The following is a 25,590-nucleotide window of genomic DNA, read 5'->3' as shown; positions in this document are numbered from 1 at the left end:
GTCATAGGAAATGTTACTGAACTTGCTACTAAAATGTTAGTTATGACAATGACTCACATGAGAAACTGCTTTTAGAATTTAGTACCAAGAAAAGCTATGCTTCCTTTGGGTAACTGATATGCCTTCTCTTCCCAAATAATAAGATCCTGCATACTATTTTGCTTTGACTACTAGGGAACTCAAAACCAAATTTTAAATTATAGAAACTATGCCGAGTTTATAATCTATTTGTGGTATTCTTTTTTCCTGATAATTTTTATTCTGCTTGTATTGACAATTTTATCATATTAGGTCAGTCAAAGTTTTTATACAATAAGGCAAACTACTTCCAGAACTAAATTATTATCAACATCAATTATTATATTAAAAAGCAATCTCACACACAAAAAAGCATATTTTCTAACTGGTTAATTCCTTGATATGTTATAGAACTCACTGATTCAACAAGCATTGATTGTTATTTATTGAAAAGTTAAATACAATTCTAGCAAAGAAATGCATGGTATAAAGTGCATCGAGGGATTCTCATAAATTGGTCACTTTAATATCTTCTTTTTTTACCATCTTTATTGGAGTATAATTGCTTTACAGTGGTGTGTTAGTTTCTGCTTTATAACAAAGTGAATCAGCTATACATATACATATATCCCCATATCTCCTCCCTCTTGCGTCTCCCTCCCACCTTCCCTATCCCACCCCTCTAGGTGGTCACAAAGCACCCAGCTGATCTCCCTGTGCTATGTGGCTGCTTCCCACTAGCTATCTATTTTACATTTGGTAGGGTCACTTTAATTTCTAAAGTTGTGAGTGTATGACTATGCTATTTGAGTGGCCAATTACCAGTGTGAATGAATGTAAACTGTTATAGACTAATAAAAATTGAAACAAAGTTAATCCATCAATATGTAACAATATGCATAATCATTACCATGTTTGGTGGTAATTAGTTCACGTGATTACTAGTTAGCATTACTTTTACGGTCAAAGTACTTATAGGGTGATAGGAAATGTAGTTATGAATAGCCAAAGCAGGAAACTACTCTAAGACCCTAATGAGAACCTCTGAATCCATAACTCACAGTGACCCAGGCAGCCATGCCTCCCTTGATGTTCAAGGAGTCAGGTACAGATTCTCCTTCCTGACCCTCAGCAACTTCCCTGCTGAAGGAAGGAATGGAAAATAAGATTGGATATAGTGGGGCTAGATCAGCACTGTCCAATATAATGTGAGTCACTTTATATTTCTAAAGCTACATTTAAAAAGTACAAATAAGCAAGTGAATTTAATTTTAGGAATATATTTTATGTAACCTAGTATATCCAAAATATCATTTTAACATGTAATCAATATAAAAACTAATGAGATACTTTCCATTCTTTTTTTCATACTAAGTCTTTGAAATCTGGTGTTTACACTTACAGTGTATCTGAATTTTGGATGCTAAATTTCCAACAGTTAAAGTGAAATGTAGTCTTACCAAAACAATTATGTGGTACATAAGGGAAAAATATTTTACACTCCTTCAGTATTTAATTTTAAATTAAAGTAAAAATTCAATTCTTCAGTTGCAGTAAAAATTCTTCAGTTGCACCAGCCACATTTCAACTGCTCAACAGCCACATATTAGACAGTACAGGGCTAGATTATGAAGAACTAGGCAGAGTAAATTATATTAAATTAATTCTATAATTGCTTCTCCTCCCTCTATTTTGCTTCCCTCCTCTCCTCTCATCTTTCTTCCTAGATCCTAAGGTCCAAGCAAATCGAAGGCAATTATGGAGTTGAGGGTGGGGGAGTGCTACAAACTCCATAGAAAAAGGAATGGGTGATTAATTGTGCCTTGAGACTTGTGTTAAGAAGGTTTTGCTACTTCCTGCCCACCTCATCTGGGAGACAGCTGGAGGTCTCATCTGCATCTTTTTTTTTTCCCTCAAAGAAAGAGCAACCTTACAAATCTAGATGGAAAAAACTAAATAGTCAGGCTTCTCACATTGGGGTGTGGGGGCAGGCTTGGGGGAGTGCGGGACAGATGTGCCAGAATATAGAAGAGTTGTGGCATATCTCCCAGGATGTCAGATTTACTTAACGTTACTTAATGTTAAGTAAATTAAAAGTGTTGCTTTGTTAAAACAACCTCGGATATATCATGAAATAGAATGCAAATTTTCTATCAATCAAAAAAATAAATATGTTTTACATTATTCTGCTTCATATAAAATTTGAGAAAACAGAAAGAGGAGGAAATTCCTCAAATAGAGATTCACTGAGATTAATAACCAAACACTGGCAGGAGGGTTATAGAGAAGGACCTTAGGGAGAGAAGCTATCAATGCAACATTTTGGTCAAATTCCAACTTGAGGTAACTTGTATTTTTGCTCTTCATTTAGACATACTAAAAGAATGACAACAGTCAAATTATTATTAGTATTTTTTAAGTTTGGCCGGCCGCGCGGCTTGCCGATCCTATTTCCCCGACCAGGGATCCAACACGGGCCCTGGCAGTGAAAGCGACGATTCCTAACCACTGGACCGCAGGAGAATTCCCAAGAATTTTTTTTTTAAGACAGAGGATTTTTCAGCACGACAGAAGGCAGAGGGACAGAGCCACCTGAGAATATACGTTAAAATATTGGAGAATAGACCTGGATTAAGACCTGATTCTCACTAGCGACTGGGTCTTAGGCTATTCAACTTCTGGGAGCCTCCATTTTCTCACTTGTGATATTGAGATAATAAAAGCAGCTATTTATTTTTAGAACCTGGTACCTAGTAAGTATTCAATTAAAGTTACTAGGCATTGTTAATAATACATATTTTGTAGGCTTAGTAAGGAAAGGAACTATATGGATAATGCACAGTGCTGAATGCTTAGCAAAATCTCAATACATGGCAGCACTATTATTGTATCTTTTTTCCAGGATGGGTGTCTTCGAAAGAGAGTCCCAATATGACAGGAAACCAAATTTCACTTCAACTAGTACATGTAATTTAAATGTTAAAATTTTATTGGTAACAGAGACCATAGGTATTTTTTTAATGTGCTCATGATAAAGAATAAAATTTGTAGAGACAGGATCTCAATTTTAACATAGCATGGGTTTATCAGTCTTTAAATGTTAAATTACTTCTCAAGTTTATTTATTTATTTATATTTTAATAGAAGCTAGTTGGCCTCCAGTCGTACTGGAAATGTAAGAAAGGGACATTAGTAAATTCTGATAAATGGGCCAAGGGCATAGCACCGAGATACAGCAGCTCAGGTCTCAGGATTCTGGCGCAGATGCTCCTGCGAAAAAAAGATGTGCTTAATGGGACGCGAGAAGAGGCAGGACGAACTCAGAATACCACTAGCCGGCGCCCAGCAGGGAAAAGGCAGGTGGGCGGGCGTGCTGCGGGAAGGCACGAGCTCGTTCCTAAGGGCCTTCCTTCCCGAGGAGGGGAGCGCCCGCTGAGGAGAGGGCACGGCTAGTACTTGGGTTTTTTTTGCCGCTACCTCACACACTGAGGGTGGCGTCGTTGGGGGAGACAGGGGACGGAGGAACCAGGCACAACCAAAACTGGAGAGTTGCCGGCGAGGCCCGAAGCCAGGGCGCGAGCGGAGAGTACCTGCGGAAAACCGAGGCTAGTGAGAGGGGGCCGGGCCAGCGGGCAGCCTTCCCCAGACGCCCCAGGCCTCAGACGGTTGCTCTCAGGTTACTCCACCGCTGCACTGCGGGCTCGGAGACCTCCCGCCAACCCGGAGCGAGGCCGGCGCGGGCCAATCAGCGCGCAAAGCCCGCCTCCGGGGGGCGGGGCCAGCCCAAGGCGCGCGCGCCTACCCCCCGCCACCTCGCGCTGCACTCGCTGCCTCAGCCGCCTGCCCACCTTGTCCCGTTACCCGGCTTTGCTTTCCCTCCCGGCAAGGTCCTGGTAAAACGCCTCGACACTCCCAGACCGCTTCTTGCCTTCTAATGTAACGCCTTACCCTTGGACACTTACCAAAGTCAGGCTTGGATTAGAGCCACTTATCTTCCCTGCTGCGAGATGGAGAGGCCCTGCCGGGCTGGGACGTCAGGTCTTAACTTACCCCTCCTCCACCGCACCGGGCACACACACTGGCAGGAACGCGGTAAACGGAGACGTCAACAGCAGGAGGACGAAGAATCAGAGGTGAACTTCGCAGCAGCAATTGTAAATTACTGCTACGTTAAAATAACTGTAGAAACAGAGGAAGAGACAACCTAAACCAAAAAAGAAAGGTGTGAGCACCGTGGCTCTTTGTGAGAAGGGGTAATGTTATTCTATCCTGTTAAATCTATTGTTCCAAACTAATTTCTTCTACAGGTACCTTTTCTTTTTGACCTGGTGCCTGGGATGTAAGGTGCTTAATAAATGTTTGTTCAATGAATAAGTAAAAGGATTCTTCATAGCTTTTAAATTTTGTACGTGACGTCTTTTACTCTTCACTTCCCTTCTATCTAATGTATAACCTGCTTTTTTCCCCCTGTTAACGTATCATGGCCTTTTTTCATGTTGCTACAGTCTTTCTGAGTATTCTTAACGACTGCATAATAGTCCAGAGTGGATGGACCAAATGTAAATCATTTTGATATTTGCATTGCTTCTAGATTTTTCAGTTACCACAACTATCACACTTAAAAAGCAAGTTGGCCTTGCGTATTTGTGGCACTTCCTAGCAATTAGTTCCTCAGTCAGCAACTCTGAAGAATGAATATTTAGTTCCCTTCTTTCTCGGGCTCTCACACAGCTAGATGATGGCAAAAAATCACCTACGTGAAAGAGGACACAATCTGCAAACTCATTTTTCCTTATAAGCATTTTGGATATTTTCCCCATGGCCCTTAAATGGGGGAATGAACCAAGAAGCATAAACTGGTTGTGAAAACCTTAAATACTGATTCTCCTAGGAAAACACTGCTTTGAGCCTCATTCTCTCTTTCCCTGGTGGTTCTCTTTTCCACAAGGTATCAGGGTTTATTGTGATTACTAATCTCCAGCCTTGAGTACACAGAATGTTTACTGAACAATGAATGACTACTACAGGCATACTGCTTTGTTTTATGCTTCGCAGATACTACATTTTTTACAAATTGAAGGTTTATGGCAATCCTGCGTAGAGCAAGTCTATTAGCGCCACTTTTCCAGCAGCATTTTCTCACTTCATGTCTGTCACATTTGGCTAATTCTTGCAACATTACACACATTTTCATTATTATTATATTTGTTATGGTGATCCATGATCAGTGATCTTTGATGTTACTATTGTAATTATTTTGGGGTACCACAAACGGAGGCCATAAAAGCAAACTTAATGCATCTATAAGTGTGTGTTTTGATTGCTCCACTAACTGGCCATTCTCTTGTCTCACTCCCTTTCCTCAGGCCTACTCCCTGAGACACAATGAAATTGAAATCAGGCCAATTAGTAACCTTACAGTGGCTCCTAAGGGTTCAAGTGAAAGGAAGAGCTGCATGTCTCTCACTTTAAATCAAAAGTTAGGCCTCGGGCTTCCCTGGTGGCGCAGTGGTTGAGAGTCCGCCTGCCGATGTAGGGGACACGGGTTCGTGCCCCGGTCTGGGAAGATCCCACATGCCGCGGAGCGGCTGGGCCCGTGAGCCATGGCCGCTGGGCCTGCGCGTCCGGAGCCTGTGCTCTGCAACGGGAGAGGCCACAACAGTGAGAGGCCCGCGTACCGCAAAAAAAAAAAAACAAAAAAAACTAGGCCTCTTTTCCAGAAATGGGATTGCATATAAATTTATAAAAAATGAAATATTTGATATGTACAAAAGAATATTAGTAACATATATGCAAGCTTAGCATAAAACAAAACCTCAAGAAGCCACTGCCCACCCAAAAAGCATGAACCTAAGATCCAAGGAATAGAACATTAAACAATACTGTTGAGATTCTGTATGCTCCTCCTCCTCCCCTTACTTCTCAGCAGAGGTGACTTTTATTTTTCCCATCCCCCCCTCCCCAACTCACAGGGTCTTAGTTCCCCCACCAGGGATTGAAAGTACCGAGTCCTAGTCACTGGACCGCCAGGGAATTAATTCCCCCATTCCATTTTCTTTTTAGATTTACCGTATTCTTAAACACAAATCTTGTTTGAAAATTTAATACTCTTTCTATTCTTCATACTTTCAAGATTTAGACACACTAATGAATGACAGTAAATCATTTTCATTCCTGTGTAGGATTATTCTGTAAATATACCATAATGAATCAATGCTTCTGTCAAGTCACTTGTGTTATTTTTTGCTATGAATGCTCTGAGTATTCCCATGCACAGACCTGGTTATCAGCTGCTATGCCTCTGTAAAGCCAAATTCGTTATTTATAGCTTGCACAGGCTCTGATGAGTTGGTGTCTGGTCAGTGCCCATGTATTAAAGTCAAATATTTTGAATACTACAATACTTCTGTTTATATATGTATGCCCCATGGTGCACTCATGTAGTTTTTCCATAAATGCTTTAAAGTGAAACTGATGGGTTTTAGAGTATGCAGTTTCAACTATACAAGATTATCAATGCTAAATTCATTTCCCAGGTAGTTTTACCAGTTTTAAGTAAGAGTTTCCATTAGTCGACATCTTGCCAATGTCATATTTTCAGTCTTTTTGTGACTAGATTATCTTTTAAGGTGTATTGTAAAGGACAGCTTTATGTTCAGCACCCCTTTTCTAGGAAATGTTCTACCGAACCTCCCAAACCACTTGGGTGTAGAGATAGCAGCTATATTCATGCAATATTATCTCTCTCCTTCCTCACTCACTGGAGTCATAAGGGCCGGCCCTTGATTCAAGCTGGGCAAAATTCCCTTCCTGGAATTTTGCACTATGACCAAGAATGCAGCCTGGCTGACTGCTCTTTTCTGTGGTAGAGATAAAGTCTTCAGAAGTATTAGAACAATAGATAGAAGGACTTTATAAAATTTCTCTCTAGAATAGTTTTCTCCACTGTACCTCACTTTTTTGCTCATTAATGAAAATATCTTTCTTGATTTCTCCCCATTCTTGCTGCTGCCTATGACATAATCCTTATTTGTTAAAATGAGGCAATAGCCTCTCCACTTTCAAGTTTTGATTCCTGGTTTTAAGTGTTCATATTTACTAGGTGACTTCTGAAACACAAAATGTTACACAAAACTATATCACTTTCCTAAAAATATTCGAAGTGGCTCACAACAAAGATGACTTTAAGGTCAATAAAACAGAACCTAAATAAACTATAGCAAAGGGGAGGCAAGAAAGTACCCATAAGGATCTTGGAAAGTTTGATTCTGAACAAGAGGCAACTTCCCCAGTGTGCCTGTCAGCAGCTAGCTGAGAAACATTCCTTCAACTAACTGAACACTGACTTCTCATACTTACCAATATTTTACCAAATAAGGATTACAGGACAACAAACTATTTTTGCCATATAGACCCAGATCAATTTTCTCCTGAGACTATTCCAGCATTCTTGTACGAGACAAAAAGCAGTTAGATGAAGATAAATAAAAACTGCAACTATATTATTTTTTGCTAATTTCTCCAAAAGGTCACAGTGTCAAAATAGTGGTAGTAATAGTGATTTTTGAAACTCATTTGCCATTCATTAAACCAACGTTTGCATACGTACTATGTGCTAGGCACTACTCTAGAAGCTGGAGACATGTCAGCGAACAAAAGAGACAAAAAATCTCTGTCCATACATTCTAGTCAAAATTAGACTGATCTAGACCCAAAGGCTTCTAAGGACCAAATGGAACAACATTTTGAAGGAACGCCCAACATATTAACGGATCTGTACAGCAAATAATTGATTTTCTTTCAAAAATGGAATAGATCACAATTTGTGTTAACCTGTCAGTGAGGATACCCAAATAGTTTAGGATACTCACTTAATAAAAGATTAGGGTACCCCATGAAAAACAGGCTGTACAGTACAGTAATAGAAAGCTGGTTTTTTAAAACAACATATTGAGTATATATGGTGTACTGCTATAAAGTGGTGTTTTCTTTTTTAAATTTATTTAATTTACTTTTGGCTGCGTTTGGTCTTTGTTGCTACTTGTGGGCTTTCTCTAGTTGCGGCGAGCAGGGGCTACTCTTCGTTGCGGTGTGCGGGCTTTTCATTACAATGGCTTCTCTTGTTGCGGAGCACGGGCTCTAGGCGCATGGGCTTCAGTAGTTGCGGCTCGCGGGCTCTAGGCCATAGGCTCAGTAGTTGTGGCACACGAGATTAGTTGTTCCACAGCATGTGGGATCTTCCCGGACCAGGGCTCAAACCCATGTCCCCTGCATTGGCAGGTGGATTCTTAACCACTGCACCACCAGGGAAGCCCTATTAAATAGAAAGCTTTTAACCTAGATTTTTGATATTATCAAATTAATTTCAGTGGTGTTACCAGGCCCCAGCTAGAGATGGGCTACAAAAACCTGGGGCAATTATCCCAGGAGACAGGGATTTGTTTCTAAAACTTAAGGCATATACTGCATAACAGATGTGTAACAGAATGGGACGCTCGGCTTCACGTAAGTTCTTCTGAGGTATTGAAGTAGGTTATTAATTTTTAGTTTGGTAAGTTGAGTAGTTTCCTGAGTTCGACCGGAATACGATTTTTCAAGTGATTCCGCCCCTCACGCCTGCATTCTCAATAATCCTTATTACACTAAGAGAGCTAGAGACAGAGCTCATGTTTACCCCAAGAATGGTGGGGTAGGTGTCAGTCTGTTAATAATCTGTTGGTAAGTGACAGCATTTTCAGAAACTATGCCAATATCAGTTTTTAAAAAAATATTGTATTCAATTTCTTTTTTTAATTAATTAATTAATTAATTTATGGCTATGTTGGGTCTTCGTTTCTGTGGGAGGGCTTTCTCTAGTTGCGGCAAGCGGGGGCCACTCCCCATCGCGGTGCGCGGGCCTCTCACTATTGCGGCCTCTCTTGTTGCAGAGCACAGGCTCCAGACGCGCAGGTTCAGCGGTTGTGGCTCACAGGCCCAGCCGCTCCGCGGCATGTGGGATCTTCCCAGACCAGGGCTCGAACCCGTGTCCCCTGCATTGGCAGGCAGATTCTCAACCACTACGCCACCAGGGGAGCCCCCAGTATCAGTTTGAGAATCACATATTGGAGGCAGTCGGATAAAAAAAGTTTCATCACCCTGGTTTTGTTTCCTCGGCTCTTTTTTCCTAAGAAATACACTAGATTTAAGACTTAAGTTATTCCAGTTAAACGTATTACATACATTAAGGACTCCTCTGGACTACTTCTTTCCTGTTGTACTGTATTCTGTCTTTGTGACTTTGTCAATAATCATGTTTATACATGATAGACTATAAATTAGTGTGCTAAAAGGCACACTATTGTAATAATAATTATAGTTGGTGTAAAAGTCTGATAGCTTCACATGTTTAGTTGTGGTGTCATTGCTCTCTCGGGAAGAATTTTGGCCTGTACATCTACTGAATGACTCAGAGTTAAGAAGCTGCAAAAATTAAAACACATCTTACTTGGTGAGCCCAGGCTAGGCTTGACTGAAAACCTCCAGGGATAGATCTTAGGTTCCCACCTTTTTGCACGCAGTATCAAAGAAATGCTGATTTTCTTTCTGACTTACTTCACTCTGTATGACAGACTCTAGGTCCATCCACGTCACTACAAATAACTCCATTTCGTTTCTTTTTATGGCTGAGTAATATTCCAGTGTATATGCATGCTAACACATATATATGGAATCTAAGGAAAAAAAAAAGGTCATGAAGAACCTAGGGGCAAGATAGGAATAAGGACACAGACTGAGAATGGACTTCAGGATATGGGGAGGGCAAAGGGTAAGCTGTGACAAAGTGAGAGAGTGGCATGGACATATATACACTACCAAACATAAAATAGATGGCTAGTGGGAAGCAGCCGCATAGCACAGGGAGATCAGCTGGGTGCTTTGTGACCACCTAGAGGGGTGGGATAGGGAGGGTGGGAGGGAGGGAGACGCAAGAGGGAAGAGATGGGAACATATGTATATATATAACTGATTCACTTTGTTATAAAGCAGAAACTAACACACCATTGTAAAGCAATTATACTCCAATAAAGATGTTAAAAAAAAAAGATTCGAAGGCAAAATACAAATTACCATGAATGCTAAAAGTTTGAGTCAAAATTATTTAAATAAAATCATTTTAGAAAAATTAAAAAAATAAAAATAAAAAAAAAGAAATGCTGAATCTGTGAGCTTCAGGCAGTTTGTTCTCGCTCCCTTTCACATACATACAACACACACCTCACAACACATTTGTAATCTTCCACTCTATTGATACCCAAAACAATCTGGGTTACAAGTAAGATTTTGTAACCACATTAGCTGGCAAAGATCCCTAAGAGGAAAAAAGATTTACAGCCACTTTTGTAAAAATAAGGTTTAATAAAAACACTGGCAATCTGTACAAGAAAGAAAATAATAAGAAATTAATTAAGTTTATGATTTAATGTCAACCAATGTAAGAGGTGGTAGCTGAAGGAAGTTTTTACTTTAAAAATCTTCTAGGCGGCCGCTGAGGTCTCGGGCTGCTGGCGAGGCAGTGGCCGGGCAGCTCCGGAGCGGCAGGGCAGGGGGGCCGGGAGGCGGGGCTGTGCCGCCCGCGGGGCTGGGACCTCGCCGGGACGCGATGCGGTTAGGTTCTAGGAGCTCCGAGCATTTCTGCCTTGGGACAGCCACGCATCTAATTCTGCAAAGTACTTTTATATGTAAAATTTGTAAAGGATCAGAACAATGCCTCCAAGACCATCATCAGGTGAACTGTGGGGCATCCACTTGATGCCAAGACTCCTAGTAGAATGTTTACTACCAAATGGGATGATAGTAACTTCAGAATGCCTCCGTGAGGCTACACTAATAACTATAAAACATGAACTATTTAAAGAAGTGAGAAAATACCCTCGCCATCAACTTCAAGATGAATGTTCTTACCTTTTGTGTTACCCAAGAAGCAGAAAGGGAAGAATTTTTTCATGAAACGACTTTGTGACCTTACGCTTTTTCAACCCTTTAAAAAAGTAACTGAACCATTAGGCAACCATGAAGAAAAGATCCTCAACCGAGAAACTGGTTTTGCCGTTGGCATGCCAGTGTGTGAATTCGATATGGTTATAGATCCAGAAGTACAGGACTTCGAAGAAATATTCTCAATGTTTGTAAAGCTGTGGATCTTACGGATCTCAATTCACCTCATGGTAGAGCAATGTATGTCTATCCTCCAAATGTAGAATCTTCACGAGAACTGCCAAAGCGCCTACATAATAAATTGGATAAAGGGCGAATATAGTGGTGATTTGGGTAACAGTTTCTCCAAATGACAAGCAGTGAAGTATACTCTGAAAATCAAACCATGACTGTGTGCCAGAACAAGTAATTGCTGACGTGATCAGGAAAAAAATTCAAAGTATGTTGCTATCATCTGAACAACTGAAACTCTGTGCTTTAGAATATCAGGGCAAGTATATTTTAAAAGTGTGTGGGGCTTCCCTGGTGGCGCAGTGGTTGAAAGTCCGCCTGCCGATGCAGGGGACGCGGGTTTGTGCCCCGGTCCGGGAAGATCCCACATGCCGCAGAGCGGCTGGGCCCGTGAGCCATGGCCGCTGAGCCTGCGCGTCCGGAGCCTGTGCTCCGCAACGGGAGAGGCCACAACAGCGAGAGGCCCGCGTACCGCAAAAAAAAAAAAAAAAAAAAAAAAAAAAAAGTGTGTGGATGTGACAAATACTTTCTAGAAAAATATCCTTAGTGTAAGTATATAAGAAGCTGTATAATGCTTGGGAGGATGCCCAGTTTGATGCTGATGGCTAAAGAAAGGCTCTACTCTCAACTGCCAATGGATTTTTACAATGCCATCTTATTCCAGATGCATCTCCACAGCTACACCATATACAAATGGAGAAACATCTACAAAATCCCTTTGGGTTATAAATAGTGCACTCAAGAATAAAAATTCTTTGTGCAACCTATGTGAATGTAAATATTCGAGACACTGACAAGATCTATGTTAGAACAGGTATCTACCATGGAGGAGAACGCTTATGTGATAATGTGAACACTCAAAGAGTACCTTGTTCCAATCCCAGGTGGAATGAATGGCTGAATTAAGATATATACATTCCTGATCTTCCTCATGCTGCTCGACTTTGCCTTTCCATCTGTTCTGTTAAAGGCCGAAAGGGTGCTAAGGAGGAACACTGTCCATTGGGCTGGGGAAATATAAACTTGTTTGATTACACAGATACTCTAGTATCTGGAAAAATGGCTTTGAATCTTTCGCCAGTACCTCATGGACTTGAAGATTTGCTGAACTCTATTGGTGTTACTGGATCAAATCCAAATAAAGAAACTCCATGTTTAGAGTTGGAGTTTGACTGGTTTGGCAGTGCGGTGAGGTTTCCAGATATGTCAGTGATTGAAGAGCATGCCAATTGGTCTGTATCCCGAGAAGCAGGATTTAGTTATTCCCATGCAGGACTGAGTAACAGACTAGCTAGAGACAATGAATTGAGAAAATGCTAACAGCTCCAAGCAATTTGTACACGAGATCCTCTATCTGAAATCACTAAGAGATTTTCTGTGGAGCCACAGACACTTGTGTAACTATCCCTGAAATTCTACCCGAATTAACTCTGTTAAATGGAATTCTAGCGATGAAGTAGCTCAGATGTACTGCTTGGTAAACGACTGGCCTCCAATCAAACCTCAACAGGCTATGGAGCTTCTGGACTGCAATTACCCAGATCCCATGGTTCAAGGTTTTGCTGTTCAATGCTTAGAAAAATATTTAACAGATGACAAACTTTCTCAGTACCTAATTCTGCTAGTACAGGTCCTAAACTATGAACAGTATTTGGATAACCTACTTGTGAGATTTTTACTCAAAAAAGCATTGACTAATCAAAGGATTAGGCACTTTTTCTTTTGGCATTTAAAATCTGAGATGCACCGTAAAACAGGTTTGGCCTGCTTTTGGAGTCCTATTGCTGTGCATGTGGGGTGTATCTGAAACACCTGAACAGGCAGATTGAAGCTATGGGAAGAGCTCATTAACTTAACTGACATTCTCAAACAAGAGAAGGATGAAACACAGAAGGTGCAGATGAAGTTTTTAGTTGAGCAAATGCGGCTACCAGATTTCACTGATGCTCTTCAGGGCTTTCTATTGCCTCTAAACCCTGCTCATCAGCTGGGAAATCTCAGGCTTGAAGAGTGTCAAATTATGTCCTCTGCAAAAAGGCCACTGTGGTTGAATTGGGAGAACCCAGACATCACGTCAGAATTACTCTTTCAGAACGAGATTTTTTTAAATGATGATTTATGGCAAGATATGCTAACACTTCAAATTATTTGCATTATGGAAAATATCTGACAAAATCAAGGTTTTGATTTTCAAATGTTACCTTATGGTTGTCAATTGGTGACTGTGTGGGACTTACTGAGGTGGTGAGAAATTCACACCATTATGCAAATTCAGTCTAAAGGAGGCCTGAAAGGTGCCCTGCAGTTCAACAGCCACACACTACATCAGTGGCTCAGAGACAAGAACAAGGGAGAAATATGCAGCCATCGATCTGTTTACATGTTCATGTGCTGGGTATTGTGTTGCTATCTTCATTTTGGGAATTGGAGATGGTCACAATAGTAACATCATGGTTAAAGATGATGGACAACTGTTTCATACAGATTTTGGACACTTTTTGGATCACAAGAAGAAAAAATCTGGTTATAAACGAGAGCGTGTACCATTTGTTTTGACCCAAGATTTCTTAATAGTGATTAGTAAAGGAGCCCAAGAATGCACAAAGATAAGAGAATCTGAGAGGTTTCAGGAGATGTGTTACAAGGCTTATCTAGCTATTCGGCAGCATGCCAATCTCTTCATAAATCTTTTCTCAATGATGCTTGGCTCTGGAATGCCAGAACTACAATCTTTTCATGATACTGCATACATTCGAAAGACCCTAGCTTTAGATAAAACTGAGCAAGAGGCTTTGGAATATTTCATAAAACCAATGATGCACACTATGGTGGCTGGACAACAAAAATGGATTGGATCTTCCACACAATTAAGCAGCATGCTTTGAACTGAAATGATAACTAAGAAACTGAAAGCTCAGTATCTGGATTCTATACTGCACTGTTAGTAACTGTCAACAGGCAAAGACTGACTGCACAGGAAATGCACAATCCATGAACAGCATTAGAATTTACAGCAAGAATAGAAATAAAATACTATATAATTTAAATAATGTAAACGCAAACAGGGTTTGATAGAACTAATTCATTTCAAAATTAAGCTTTCACATTTCAAAATGTGCAATTTCATGTTATGCCTTAAGTCCAAAAAGGTAAACTTCGTGATTGTTCGTATCTTTTTTAAAAAACAAAAAAACCCCCAAAATATATAGAAATGATGGAGAAGGAAAAAGAATGATTTTTTTTTGTCTTGCAAATGTTTCATGTTTTGAAATGTGGACATAACAAAGTATATTATTGCATTAGGTCCATGTAAACTGGACTTTGATGTTAAATTACACTAAGATTGGAAAATAATGAAAATTTCTTATTAAAAAGTTTTTTTCTAATCGGGATTTATTTAGCAATTCTGGCATTCAAAAGTACAGGTAAAACTGAACAAGAGATCAAACTTTCTACACTGTATCTAAATTTCACTTTTGTTGAAACATTATAAAGAGAATAAAGATAAAACTTTCATCGTATACTTACAGGGAATCAATTTATGTTTTATTGAACTGCTGTTGATTTTGCAAGGTACCCTGTCACTTTAAACTCTCTTTAACCACTTTTTAGCTGTTTAAGGAAATTATAAAACATTGAAATCTACTAGCAAAAAAGGGATAGAGTATTTCTACGTGAGGGAACTGGTATAGTCAGGCTATTAAGTGTTTTCTCAGGCACAGCTTTTATTCAGGGATGGATTTACAAGGAAGAGAAGAGGTGGATTGAGTCAGGGCAGCAAGAGTAAAGTAAGCCTATTTTCCTTCTCTAAACGCATTTTTAATGTAAAGATGTGAAAGAAAAAAATTTGTTCTTTTGGTTCAGAAGTTAACAGTTGCCAAGCAGACACAGGAATGTACGTGAACTTATATATGGAGATATACTTAAGTTCCTTGGCTCGATATAATACACTTTTATATACTCTTAAGGGACACATCTCAAGATGCTCCTGGTTTTCCCTTAGACAATTTTTTTTTAAGGCCTATTATAACCTCTTCCACTTCCAACCAGCCACATTTTAAACTTTAAAATTCTGCTTGCAGGTATTTTGACTCAACATTTTGAACAAACCTGTCCTGCTGATCATGATTAAAATTGGTCCCCGGGCAAAATTAAAATAATGAATGGTAAAGCTTCAAATGCAATTTGTAGTTGATTCTTTCCATTCAAGAACAGAAATGCACCATAATAATCCATGTGGATCCATCACATTATCACAGTTATCTAGTGTGTTTAATGACTCTGAATGTCATGACGTTTAGAATAAATTTGAATATAGAAAATTATTAAAAATCAGAGGAAAAATGATATAAATTAGCAAAAGGGAAGAACAAATTAGTGACACTAGAATTATAGGATATTTTTCTGCTAAGAAAGTTTTATTTATTTCAAGTAGCAGAGCCAAGCAAATAATATTTGTAATGAACACATTATAGGAATAGAAGCTGTTAAAGTATTTTAAGACTGCTTGAATAATTTTAAAACATGATAAATTTCTATTCTTCAAATTCAGCGACCAATATTAATTTGCTTAATTAGTGACTATTTTTTTCATATTCAGTACTGACCTGGCTAAATTACTACAAAAACCCAATATGTAGGATCTAAATTAATGTGTTTTGACTATTACTAAGATTAATAAAAGACTGCCCTGTCTCCTGCCAAAGGCTTATTTTCTAGACCCCCTTCACACTACACTGATAAGAATACATCTAAAATTCTATTTAAAATTGCTCAACTTATTCTTCAGCTAGGAAGATATTTAAATCACATTAGATAAAAAGCCTGTGTGACCTAACCTAATACATCATATGCAGTACATGGACAATTTAAAAAAAAAACCAATTCAGTATGCGTCAAAAACATTAAAATCTATTTGAATAAAATGTGTGTTTAAATGTCTCATTGTAAAAGAAAAAAAAAAAAGGAATAAAATAACCAGTCAGGCTTCATATCAATTAGACAACTTTTACTAAATGAGAAAACTACATTTAAAATGTGCTTTAAAACAAAATGGAATTAGAAAAAAAAGACATATGCATTTGAAAGAACGTTGCACTGTGCTGAAAATCAAATCTCTTGCAGTAATACAATACGCCAATTCTTAAAACGTAAGTCAACAGAATTCTCAATTTAACATTTTCAAAGACGATATTAAGGTCAAGAATTTCACATCTATGGTAGCACTTATAGAAGGGCATTTATAAATATGATGTCCATCCCTATGAAGCTTACAAATTTGACAACGCTCAATAAAAGCTTTGAGAATCACATCCAAAAGTGTTGCATCCAAAGCATCACAAATCTGTGTCCTGTAAGTTCTCCTTCTAAAATCTTTATGTTGACTTTTCTATTCCTGTCATTTGTTAATACTACCCTTAAAAAAAAAAAAGAACAGGAAAAGAAATGCTGCAATAAACCCTTGATCATGTACAGAAATTATTGCTACTATAGTTCACTACAAAGCATGTCTATACAATATCATATGAACTTTGATCATGAAAAATCAGAATAAAAATCTTTAGTGACATAAGCCTTACAATCGTATACAACATTCACATGGCAATATTAGACAGTCAAGCACCCAATACCCATAGTTGACAAATGTCCCACTGACCAGCATTCATTTAAATACATCCTTCGTACAGAGGGAGGAAAAAGAGATAAGGTCAGCTTTCCAAGGCTTGTCAAAAAAGGATTCTCATGTTCTGTGGATCTAAAAACAAACAACAACAACAACAACAAAAACCAAAAAACAAAACCAATGCAGGTGAGGGTGTTACCAGAGAGTTAAGCATGCCAAAAAGGTGTTCCGTGCGAATTAAAACCTAAAGCCAAGGTACCACATAATCACATCACCAACTAGTTGGGTATGCTAAATGAGCCTTATCTTAAAGTTAAATGAAAATGCTACTGCACGATAGAGCATCAATAAGTTAGAATTAGAGCGCACAAATCCAAATCAGTGGCAATTTCTCTATAAAGCAAGATATTCACTATCAGCCGTAATGTTTGCCCAAACTGATTAAATCACTCGATTGGACAGTCTGCATATTTTTAAAAAATATCTCTTAAATTCCTTTTTACTGTAATGAGGCATAAGTTTTCTTAGTGAGATCAAACAGGTACATAAGTAAATAAGCAATGGAAAATTAATAGTCGATGAACGTCTTTAAAGCTCTTCCCACATTTCACTTTTTAAAATGTCTGGGAAAAAATTTAAAGAATTTGCCATTATTTTAGCAAAAACAAACAAAACAAAACAAAAACAAGCCCCAAATAATTAAACAACCAAGCAACACTAAAACCACATTACACAGATGGATCATCATGCTTTCATCTGGTTTAACTATCACATCTAGTTTAACTGGGATGCTTTTCAACTTTAAAAACTGTGATACGTGAAGATGTAAATTTAATGGGCAATTCTGAATTTGGATTTAACTTTGTTGAATATTATAACAGAGTATACTTACTACAATACAGTGTAGCACATCTTTCTATTAGAAAAAAATTTAAGATCCTTTACCCGTCTCCTTAAGTTAAGGTGTGACATCATAAAGGGTGTCAAATGGCCGGACGGTTTTACAGTGCACACTTATGTATTATGAAGTATGTCCTTAACACATCTGATGGTTTCTTTACAGAGTTCCTTTCTTCACCTTTTCTTCGGTGGATTAGCTGTTCGAGGTGGAGTGACGGGACGTCCTGAATTCAGTCCACCATATTGGTACTTAGCTTTCTTTTCAGATGGTTTCAATATCTTAAAGTAAATAATTTAGTAACAATGTTATTTTTTCAAGTACAATAAGTTTAAGGAAATTACTGTTACAATAGTGGGCCTTTCAATAAATGACATCAATTATAAAACTGTAGAAGAAAACAGCAAAGTTCCACAAACATTTCTCACATTTAAAGAGTACAGTAAATGTCTGAATATTGCTATTGCTGGTCATTCCATTGATAATTTTAAATTTTTATTTATTTTATTTTTTATTGGCATATAGTTGCTTTACAATGTTGTGTTATTTTCTGCTGTACAAAAGCTCAAGTACACAAATCCCTTCAACTACCCAATCCTTAAACTTAAGTATCAATAAAAAAATTTTCAAATTAGCATATCTCTATGTCGAAGAATACTAGTTTAAGAGTCAAAACACCTAGGTTCTCATCATAATTCTTCTACTATTTAGAGGGTAATTAGTCACAAACTCTTCAGATCTTGATTTATTATGTGTACACAGATCTTTTATTTTAAAAAAGCTATATATATTAGATACCATAAAGTTCAACCATTAAAATGTAACAAGTCAACAATTTTTTATATACTTGCAGCTATACAACCACTGCTATAATCTAACATTAGAACGTTTTTGTCACCCCAGGAAGAAACCTTGTTCCCATAAGCAATCACTCCCTCCCTATTTCCATTCTCCACTCCCCTAAAACTCCCTTCAACTCCAAGCAGTCACTACTTTACCTTCTCTATTGATTTGTCTTTTCTGGCTATTTTAAATAAATGAAACCACACAATGCATGGTCTTTTGTGACTGGCTTCTTTCACTAAGATAATGATTTTGATGTTGTAGCATATATTAGTCCTTCATTACTTTTTTTTTTTTTGGCCATGCCACGCGGCTTATGGGATTTCAGTTCCCCGACCAGGGATCAAACCAAGGCCCTTGGCAGTGAGAGTGCAGAGTCCTAACCATTGGACCCACCAGGAAATTCCCAGTACTTCATTACTTTTAATTGCCAACAATATGCCATTTTATGGATATTCCACATTTTGTTTATTCACTCTTTAGCTAATGGCCATCTGGGTTATTTCTACCTTTGGCTATTATAAATAATGCTCCTATGAATATGCATATACATGTATTTGAGTACCTGTTTTCAATTCTTTCAGGTATATTCCTAGGAGTGGAATTGCTGGGTCATATAGAAATTCTATGTTTAACTTTTTGAGGAACTGCCAAACTGTTTTGCAAAGCAGCCACACCATTTCCCATTCCCACTATCAATGCATAAGGTTCCAACTTCTCCACATCCTCACCAATACTTGTTACTATCTGACATTTAAAAATTATGTTTATTCTTCTGGGTGTAAACAGAGCTTTAACCTACATTTCAGGTAGAGAATTTCAGTATTTACATAAAAAACGTGTAGAAAAGACTCATAAGCATTTTTATTCAGAGTGTCATAGTGCCCCGGTGCGGGGGGCGGGATATATTAATACAACTCGATTATGGCAACTGTTGAAGGATAAGGCCTGGTTACTATGTTTAAACTGAAAATGAGAAGTCAAACATTTAGCATTCAAGTCCACTAACTGATAGCAACAAACCCCTTCTACATTTAAAAAGAGAAATACAGTGTGTGATATTAAGGACATAAAATAACCTTTGCAAAAAGCTAAGTATTAAAGTGATTTAAGTCCATGAACAAGAATGATTTTAAGGAGCACACTAAAGTTAAAGCTGGTCTCTCTCTCTTTTTTTTTTTGTGGTACGTGGGCCTCCCCCTGTTGTGGCCTCTCCCGTTGCGGAGCACAGGCTCCAGACGCGCAGGCTCAGCGGCCACGGCTCACGGGCCTAGCTGCTCCGCGGCATGCAGGATCTTCCCGGACTGGGGCACAAACTCGTGTCCCCTGCATCGGCAGGCGGACTCTCAGCCACTGCGCCACCAGGGAAGCCCTGGTCTCTTTTTAAAATGTAAATGTCTCTATATTCACAAATTGATACTTTAAGATTATTTGGAAAGTTTTTCTTAGGAAAGTTTTTCTTAGGTAAATATTCTACATTATTTTAATCGAAGTTTATAATATAACTCTCTCCACTCAACGCCTGTCCTACCTATTCATCTTGCAGAAGAAAACAAAATCTAAATTATTCACTGAATTTACATTCTTTTAGTAGGTAAGCCACTATCTAAGGATTCATACAGGAATTTAACAATTTAAACACCTGCATCAAGAATGACTGACACGACTCAGGTTTCCTAAAACTCTAATTATGGGTTATATACCAAAAAGACTGGAGCGTTTGTGAATGAAAATAGAAATCTCTAAAGGAGTCTATAAGTGATTTTACTTCTGAACAAAACTGATTTTCTATACTAACTGAAGGAAAGAACACAATCTGAAAGAAAATTCTTCTGACAATAGTTTTAATTAGACTTCTAGTTGTTAAAACCTTTTGGTTACCAAAGGGGAAAAGGGGTGGCAGAGGGATAAATTAGGAGTTTGGCATTAGCGGATTCAAACTACTATATATAAATTAGATAAACAACAAGGTTCTACTGTATAACACAGGGAACTATATTCAATATCCTGTAATAAATCACAATGGAAAAGAATATGAAAAAGAATACATATATATGTATAACTTAATCACTGCTTTCCACCAGAAACTAACACAACATTGTAAATCAACTATACTTCAATTAAAAAAAAAAGAGGGGCTTCCCTGGTGGCACAGTGGGTGAGAGTCTGCCTGCCAATGCAGGGGACACGGGTTCGTGCCCTGGTACGGGAAGGTCCCACATGCCGCAGAGCAGTTGGGCCCATGAGCCATGGCTGCTGAGCCTGTGCGTCCCGAGCCTGTGCTCCGCAATGGGAGAGGCCACAACAGTGAGAGGCCCGCGTACTGCAAAAAACAAAACAAACAAAAAAACAAACAAAAAAAGAGATTTCTAGTTGTTCAAAGTTGATATATTGTATCATACCTGAAATGAACACATCAAAGTTTCATCCACACTCATCATTCCACCAGCATTATCAAACTCGCCACAGTAATTTGGGGCTGAAAATAGGGTTACCAATTGTCGCTTAGCAAAGAATTCATATCCATCTTCCACCACCTGGCAAAGAAAAAGTCAAAAGAAAAAACACACTTATTTATGTGTTCTTTGAAATTCTCAACCATTAATACTAATTAAGATTAATGTGACAAAGACCTGAAAAAAAAAAAAAAACCCTGTTTTGTTTTGGAAGCTTGATTTTTGTTCCACTTTCTAATTTCCTATTAGTATTACATAGCCACACACTGAAAACTTTACTAAGTTGAGCTTACTGTACACAGATCACACTACAAAAAATTAGCTGCCTATAGATTACACTTCTTTGTGTGTAACTCTTTTCCTTAATGATTTAACATGACTTCTAGAATCTGTTGTCAATTCCTGAGTGAACTAAACAACACGTTTCCCAGTCTACAGATTTGAGAGGTATGCAATGACATGTAAATATTTTCTATTTATTTGTAGTAGGCAAGAATACTTTCTAAAGTCTTCTAGGTATTCTTTGATTAAGCAAAATTATCCTACCAATACTTGGAGAAAGCACTTCCACAATTATTTACATTTTTATATAATTCCTACTTTAGTATCAGGTACATGTGCTGCTTGTTATTACCTCATGGTAAAATTTAGATATTAACCTTTTCTGTTAAGACTCTGTCCACCTTATCTACTCCAGCTCAGCACACTGCTTGGCACTCAGTATGTCCTTTTAGTTCTTAGTTTGCTCGTTCACTTATTTATTCACGTATTTACTAAAAGAACAGGGTTTTTAAAAAAGGAAATATCTGTAGTTTGTGTTGTTTCCCATCATAAATCTCTTAATTTTAGAGACAGTAAGTTTGAAAATAAGCAGAACAGGATTTTGGAGGTGTCTAGAAAAAGATCATGCAAACTAAGGTAGTTCAGTAACCTGACTTTTAAAAATCATCACTATTTCTGAAAAGACAAATGAATAGAGACCTATGGCTGAAAAAACTGATTATCAGTGGATATTTTATTAGGAAACTCAGCAACTCTGCCCTGTTATCTTGTGGAAGACTTATTTTAATTACCTAAACTATAAATACAATGTTCACTGATTAAAAAATACGCCAAAAGCAAAGGATTTGGGGACATAACTTCACTTAATTGAACTAGGAAATTTTAATAGCAAAAAAGGCATTTGATATACAACATGTGCAGAAAATGAGAAGCCTGTCATCTTTGTTATCACATAGGATCACATAAAGAAGGTAGAAGTAGTCAAGGGTTATGGGGAGCAAGACCACAGAAAAAACGGGAGTACTGTAGAATAGCATATAATTAACAAATTTTGCCTTAACGAAGAAATAACAAGGAATCTTAAAGTATTATACTTACAAATTTCAAATACTTAAAAAAGTAGCAAAAAAAGATTTAAAAAAATGCTTTTCAATGTATTTTAAATTAGTTATGTTCTAGAGAGCATGAGGACTTGATATATTGTTAAAATAAGCTTTTGTTAACAAACACTAACTACATGTTACAATATGTCAGTAAATTCACAAGGCAATGGATATTCAAAGGCCAACAAGTCACAATTCTCTCCTTAAAGAGTATATAATGTGGGCTTCCCTGGTGGCGCAGTGGTTGAGAGTCCACCCGCCGATGCAGGGGACACGGGTTCGTGCCCTGGTCCGGGAAGATCCCACATGCCGCGGAGCGGCTGGGCCCGTGAGCCATGGTCGCTGAGCCTGTGCGTCCGGAGCCTGTGCTCCGCAATGGGAGAGGCCACAACAGTGAGAGGCCCACGGAGTTTATAATCTATCGGTGAAGGACAAAAAAAACCCCAAATACGCCTAAATTGTACATGTATTTTTTTTCAATGAAAATTCAAATATACACAAAACTAGAGAGAGTTCAATAAACTCCCATTTACTCATCAACCTGATTCAATAATTACCAAGACTTTGCTACATTTATTTCATTTATCCACCCCCGCTTTTCTCTGCTGATATTTTATTTTTTTAACATCTTTACTGGAGTATAACTGCTTCACCATGGTGTGTTAACTTCTGCTTTAAAACAAAGTGAATCAGGTATACATATACATATATCCCCATATCTCCTCCCACCCTCCTTATCCCACCCCTCTACATGGACACAAAGAACTGAGCTGATCTCCCTGTGCTATGTGGCTGCTTCCCACTAGCTATCTATTTTACATTTGGTAGTGTATATATGTCCATGCCACTCTCTCACTGCTTCCCAGCTTACCCTTCCCTCTCCCCGTGTCCTCAAGTCCATTCTCTATGTCTGCATCTTGCTTTTGTTATTTTAAAACAAACCCTAGATACATCATCTTACCCTATGTACTTGAGGAGGCATTTCGAAAAATATGGACATCCTTCTTACATAGCAATATGTATCATCACAGAGCTAAAACAATTAACAACAATTCCTTGATATCTAATACCTAGCCTATAATCGAATTTCCCCAATTGTCTCTTTACAGTGTGGTTTGTTCTTATCAAAATCCACACAGTTCATTTGATTTTTATCTATAATATGTAACTATCATATTAAAATGGGGTCAAATATTTCTAGAAAGCTTCAGACAAGAACTGAAAAATCTGTTAGTATTGCAGTACACTACAAAAATATATTCCTTTGAAACCTTTCCCCTTAGAGGGTGAGAAAGGGTTAACTAATCATTAGATTGTTAATTGTGAGATCAAGGTATAGGCTTTACCTCTTCTACTGCTTTCCTTGTATAATTAGCTTTCTTGGATCTCAATTTCCTCAAAAATAAAAGGAGTACACCTGGGTGAAGTTAATAAACATCAAAACATCCAAGTTTTCTTATTTCATACCTGATGAGCTCGACAAATCAAGTCTAAATCATGACGATTCAGAAATTTACTGACTACATCAGCTCCAAAAGTGAAGGAAACACCACGATCATTTTCTCCCCAACCTTGCACATCCTTATCTGGGTCAGACCACAGCAAATCACAGAGCAACCCTTTAAAGAATAAAAACACAGCAATGAAAAAACAAAACAAAATTTATAAAGTATATCTACATCACATTTGTTCTCCTGTCCTCTTACCCTTTAATAATAGTAATAATCACTTGCCCCCTAGTATCCCAGCCTATCAAACTTAGCCATTTTTTGTTAAAGTAACCATGCAAATACAATTGTGCCCGACTTAAAGCAGTACTCGCCAACCCTTTCCACAGAGAAGACATGTGTGCATGGCTCACTCTAAAGCATATATTGGAAAAGGTTGTTCGTCTTCTATCTATAGTTTCTCAGTATGGATAACCAATTGACCCAGTAGCATTTCCTGAATAGTTCATCCTTTCCTTACAGAGCTAACTATCCTGTTTCTGGTGCTGTAGTCTATTCCATTAATCTACTTTATTTAACACTGAGCCAATAACACACTAGAGCTTTTAAATAAATCTTCCTATTTGGTAGGCCTACCCCCTGCTTAATATTTTTCTTCAGGATTGTCTTGGTTACTTTTAATCCTTTGTTCTTCCACATATAAACCTCTGAATCAGTCTGTCAAATTCTGTAGACCTAATCGAGATTTCACTGGAACTAATTTGATCTATAGATCAATTTGATGGAAGAAAACATTTTCTACAAAGGCCTGGAGGATTTAAATAAAGTATATGGAGGAACAAAATCAGATCAGATCCTTGACTTTAGAATGTTTTGGGCTTAAAAAAAGAGGTCAGAGCTAAAAATATTTATCTAAGTATCTTCATCTTACTAATAGTAGTGTAAATCTTAGAAGGGGCTGAGACCATCTTGGGAATGTAAAGTAAGAAGACCAGTAAATGAACAGGAATCAAACATTTAATAAGCAGGCAGAGAAGGAATGAGCAAAAAGTATTGGGAAGGAATAGTCAAAACAAAAGGAAGAGATTAGAATAGTAGGATCTCCTGAAAGGGTAAGAATTATCTAGAAGTAGGAAATGGTTAAGTTTCAAGTACAATGAACAAGTGGATTAGGACAAAAACCTATGCTATTTACAATTAGATTATCAGACCATAATGAAAGCAGTATCTTGACGGTTGAGGGGAAGAGAGAGGGTAAAGTCAAGTTGTAGTGAGATTAAGAAAGGGTGGATGTTGAGACGGTGATATTCAGTTTTCTAAGAACTATGGTACTAAGGGAAGACTGTTTTAGAATGAGTCAGCTTTAAAGTTTTTTTTGATAATCCATATACCTCATAATATAGCTTATCACGAAAGGAGATTTTCACTTTGAGTCACAGTACAGCTTATCTTGATAGGGGAAGTATCTAAAACACCCTGTAGAAATCGTGGCAATGCTCGCTTAATTTCTATCATTATTTCCTAAACTCCTGTCATGATGTTTTAAGAAATCCACCAGCATACAAAATCCATTGGGATGGTCTCAGTTTAAAAGCTCTTTCTGGTCTCTAAAGAATCAGAAGCTGATTCTTTAAATACACACACACACTGCTCTATAATGCTCATACTTTCCAGTCTGTTTCCACAGAAGCAGCAGTGAGGTCAAAATATTATT

At 38.0% G+C, this 25,590-nt stretch overlaps 2 protein-coding genes and 1 pseudogene across 3 annotated transcripts in view; 1 reads left to right on the top strand and 2 right to left on the bottom strand.

Moving 5' to 3' along the window:
- The window catches only part of SPDYA (speedy/RINGO cell cycle regulator family member A), a 32,551-nt gene extending 28,177 nt beyond the window's left edge, over positions 1 to 4,374 (bottom strand). Inside the window, exon 1 of the mRNA XM_024731538.1 lies at positions 3,609 to 4,374. The gene's annotated coding sequence lies outside the window, so the exon portion shown is untranslated. The remainder of the gene's footprint in view (positions 1 to 3,608) is intronic.
- A 6,137-nt stretch (positions 4,375 to 10,511) lies between these two features.
- On the top strand, positions 10,512 to 14,113 carry LOC112390564 (phosphatidylinositol 4,5-bisphosphate 3-kinase catalytic subunit alpha isoform-like; annotated as a pseudogene).
- A 2,097-nt stretch (positions 14,114 to 16,210) lies between these two features.
- PPP1CB (protein phosphatase 1 catalytic subunit beta) overlaps positions 16,211 to 25,590 on the bottom strand; it is a 37,730-nt gene continuing 28,350 nt past the window's right edge. For both annotated transcript variants that reach the window (XM_024731522.1, XM_024731523.1), the window contains exons 7-9: positions 23,896 to 24,047; positions 20,990 to 21,124; positions 16,211 to 18,025 (exon numbers count right to left, since the gene is read on the bottom strand). In XM_024731522.1, the coding sequence (XP_024587290.1) occupies positions 17,921 to 18,025; positions 20,990 to 21,124; positions 23,896 to 24,047 (392 nt within the window). In that variant the 3' untranslated portion in view covers positions 16,211 to 17,920. The remainder of the gene's footprint in view (positions 18,026 to 20,989; positions 21,125 to 23,895; positions 24,048 to 25,590) is intronic.

Source organism: Neophocaena asiaeorientalis, unplaced genomic scaffold, assembly GCF_003031525.2.
Source record: "Neophocaena asiaeorientalis asiaeorientalis breed wild unplaced genomic scaffold, Neophocaena_asiaeorientalis_V1.1 scaffold689, whole genome shotgun sequence".
Lineage (NCBI taxonomy): Eukaryota > Metazoa > Chordata > Mammalia > Artiodactyla > Phocoenidae > Neophocaena > Neophocaena asiaeorientalis.
This window is presented reverse-complemented; position numbering and strand designations above follow the sequence as displayed.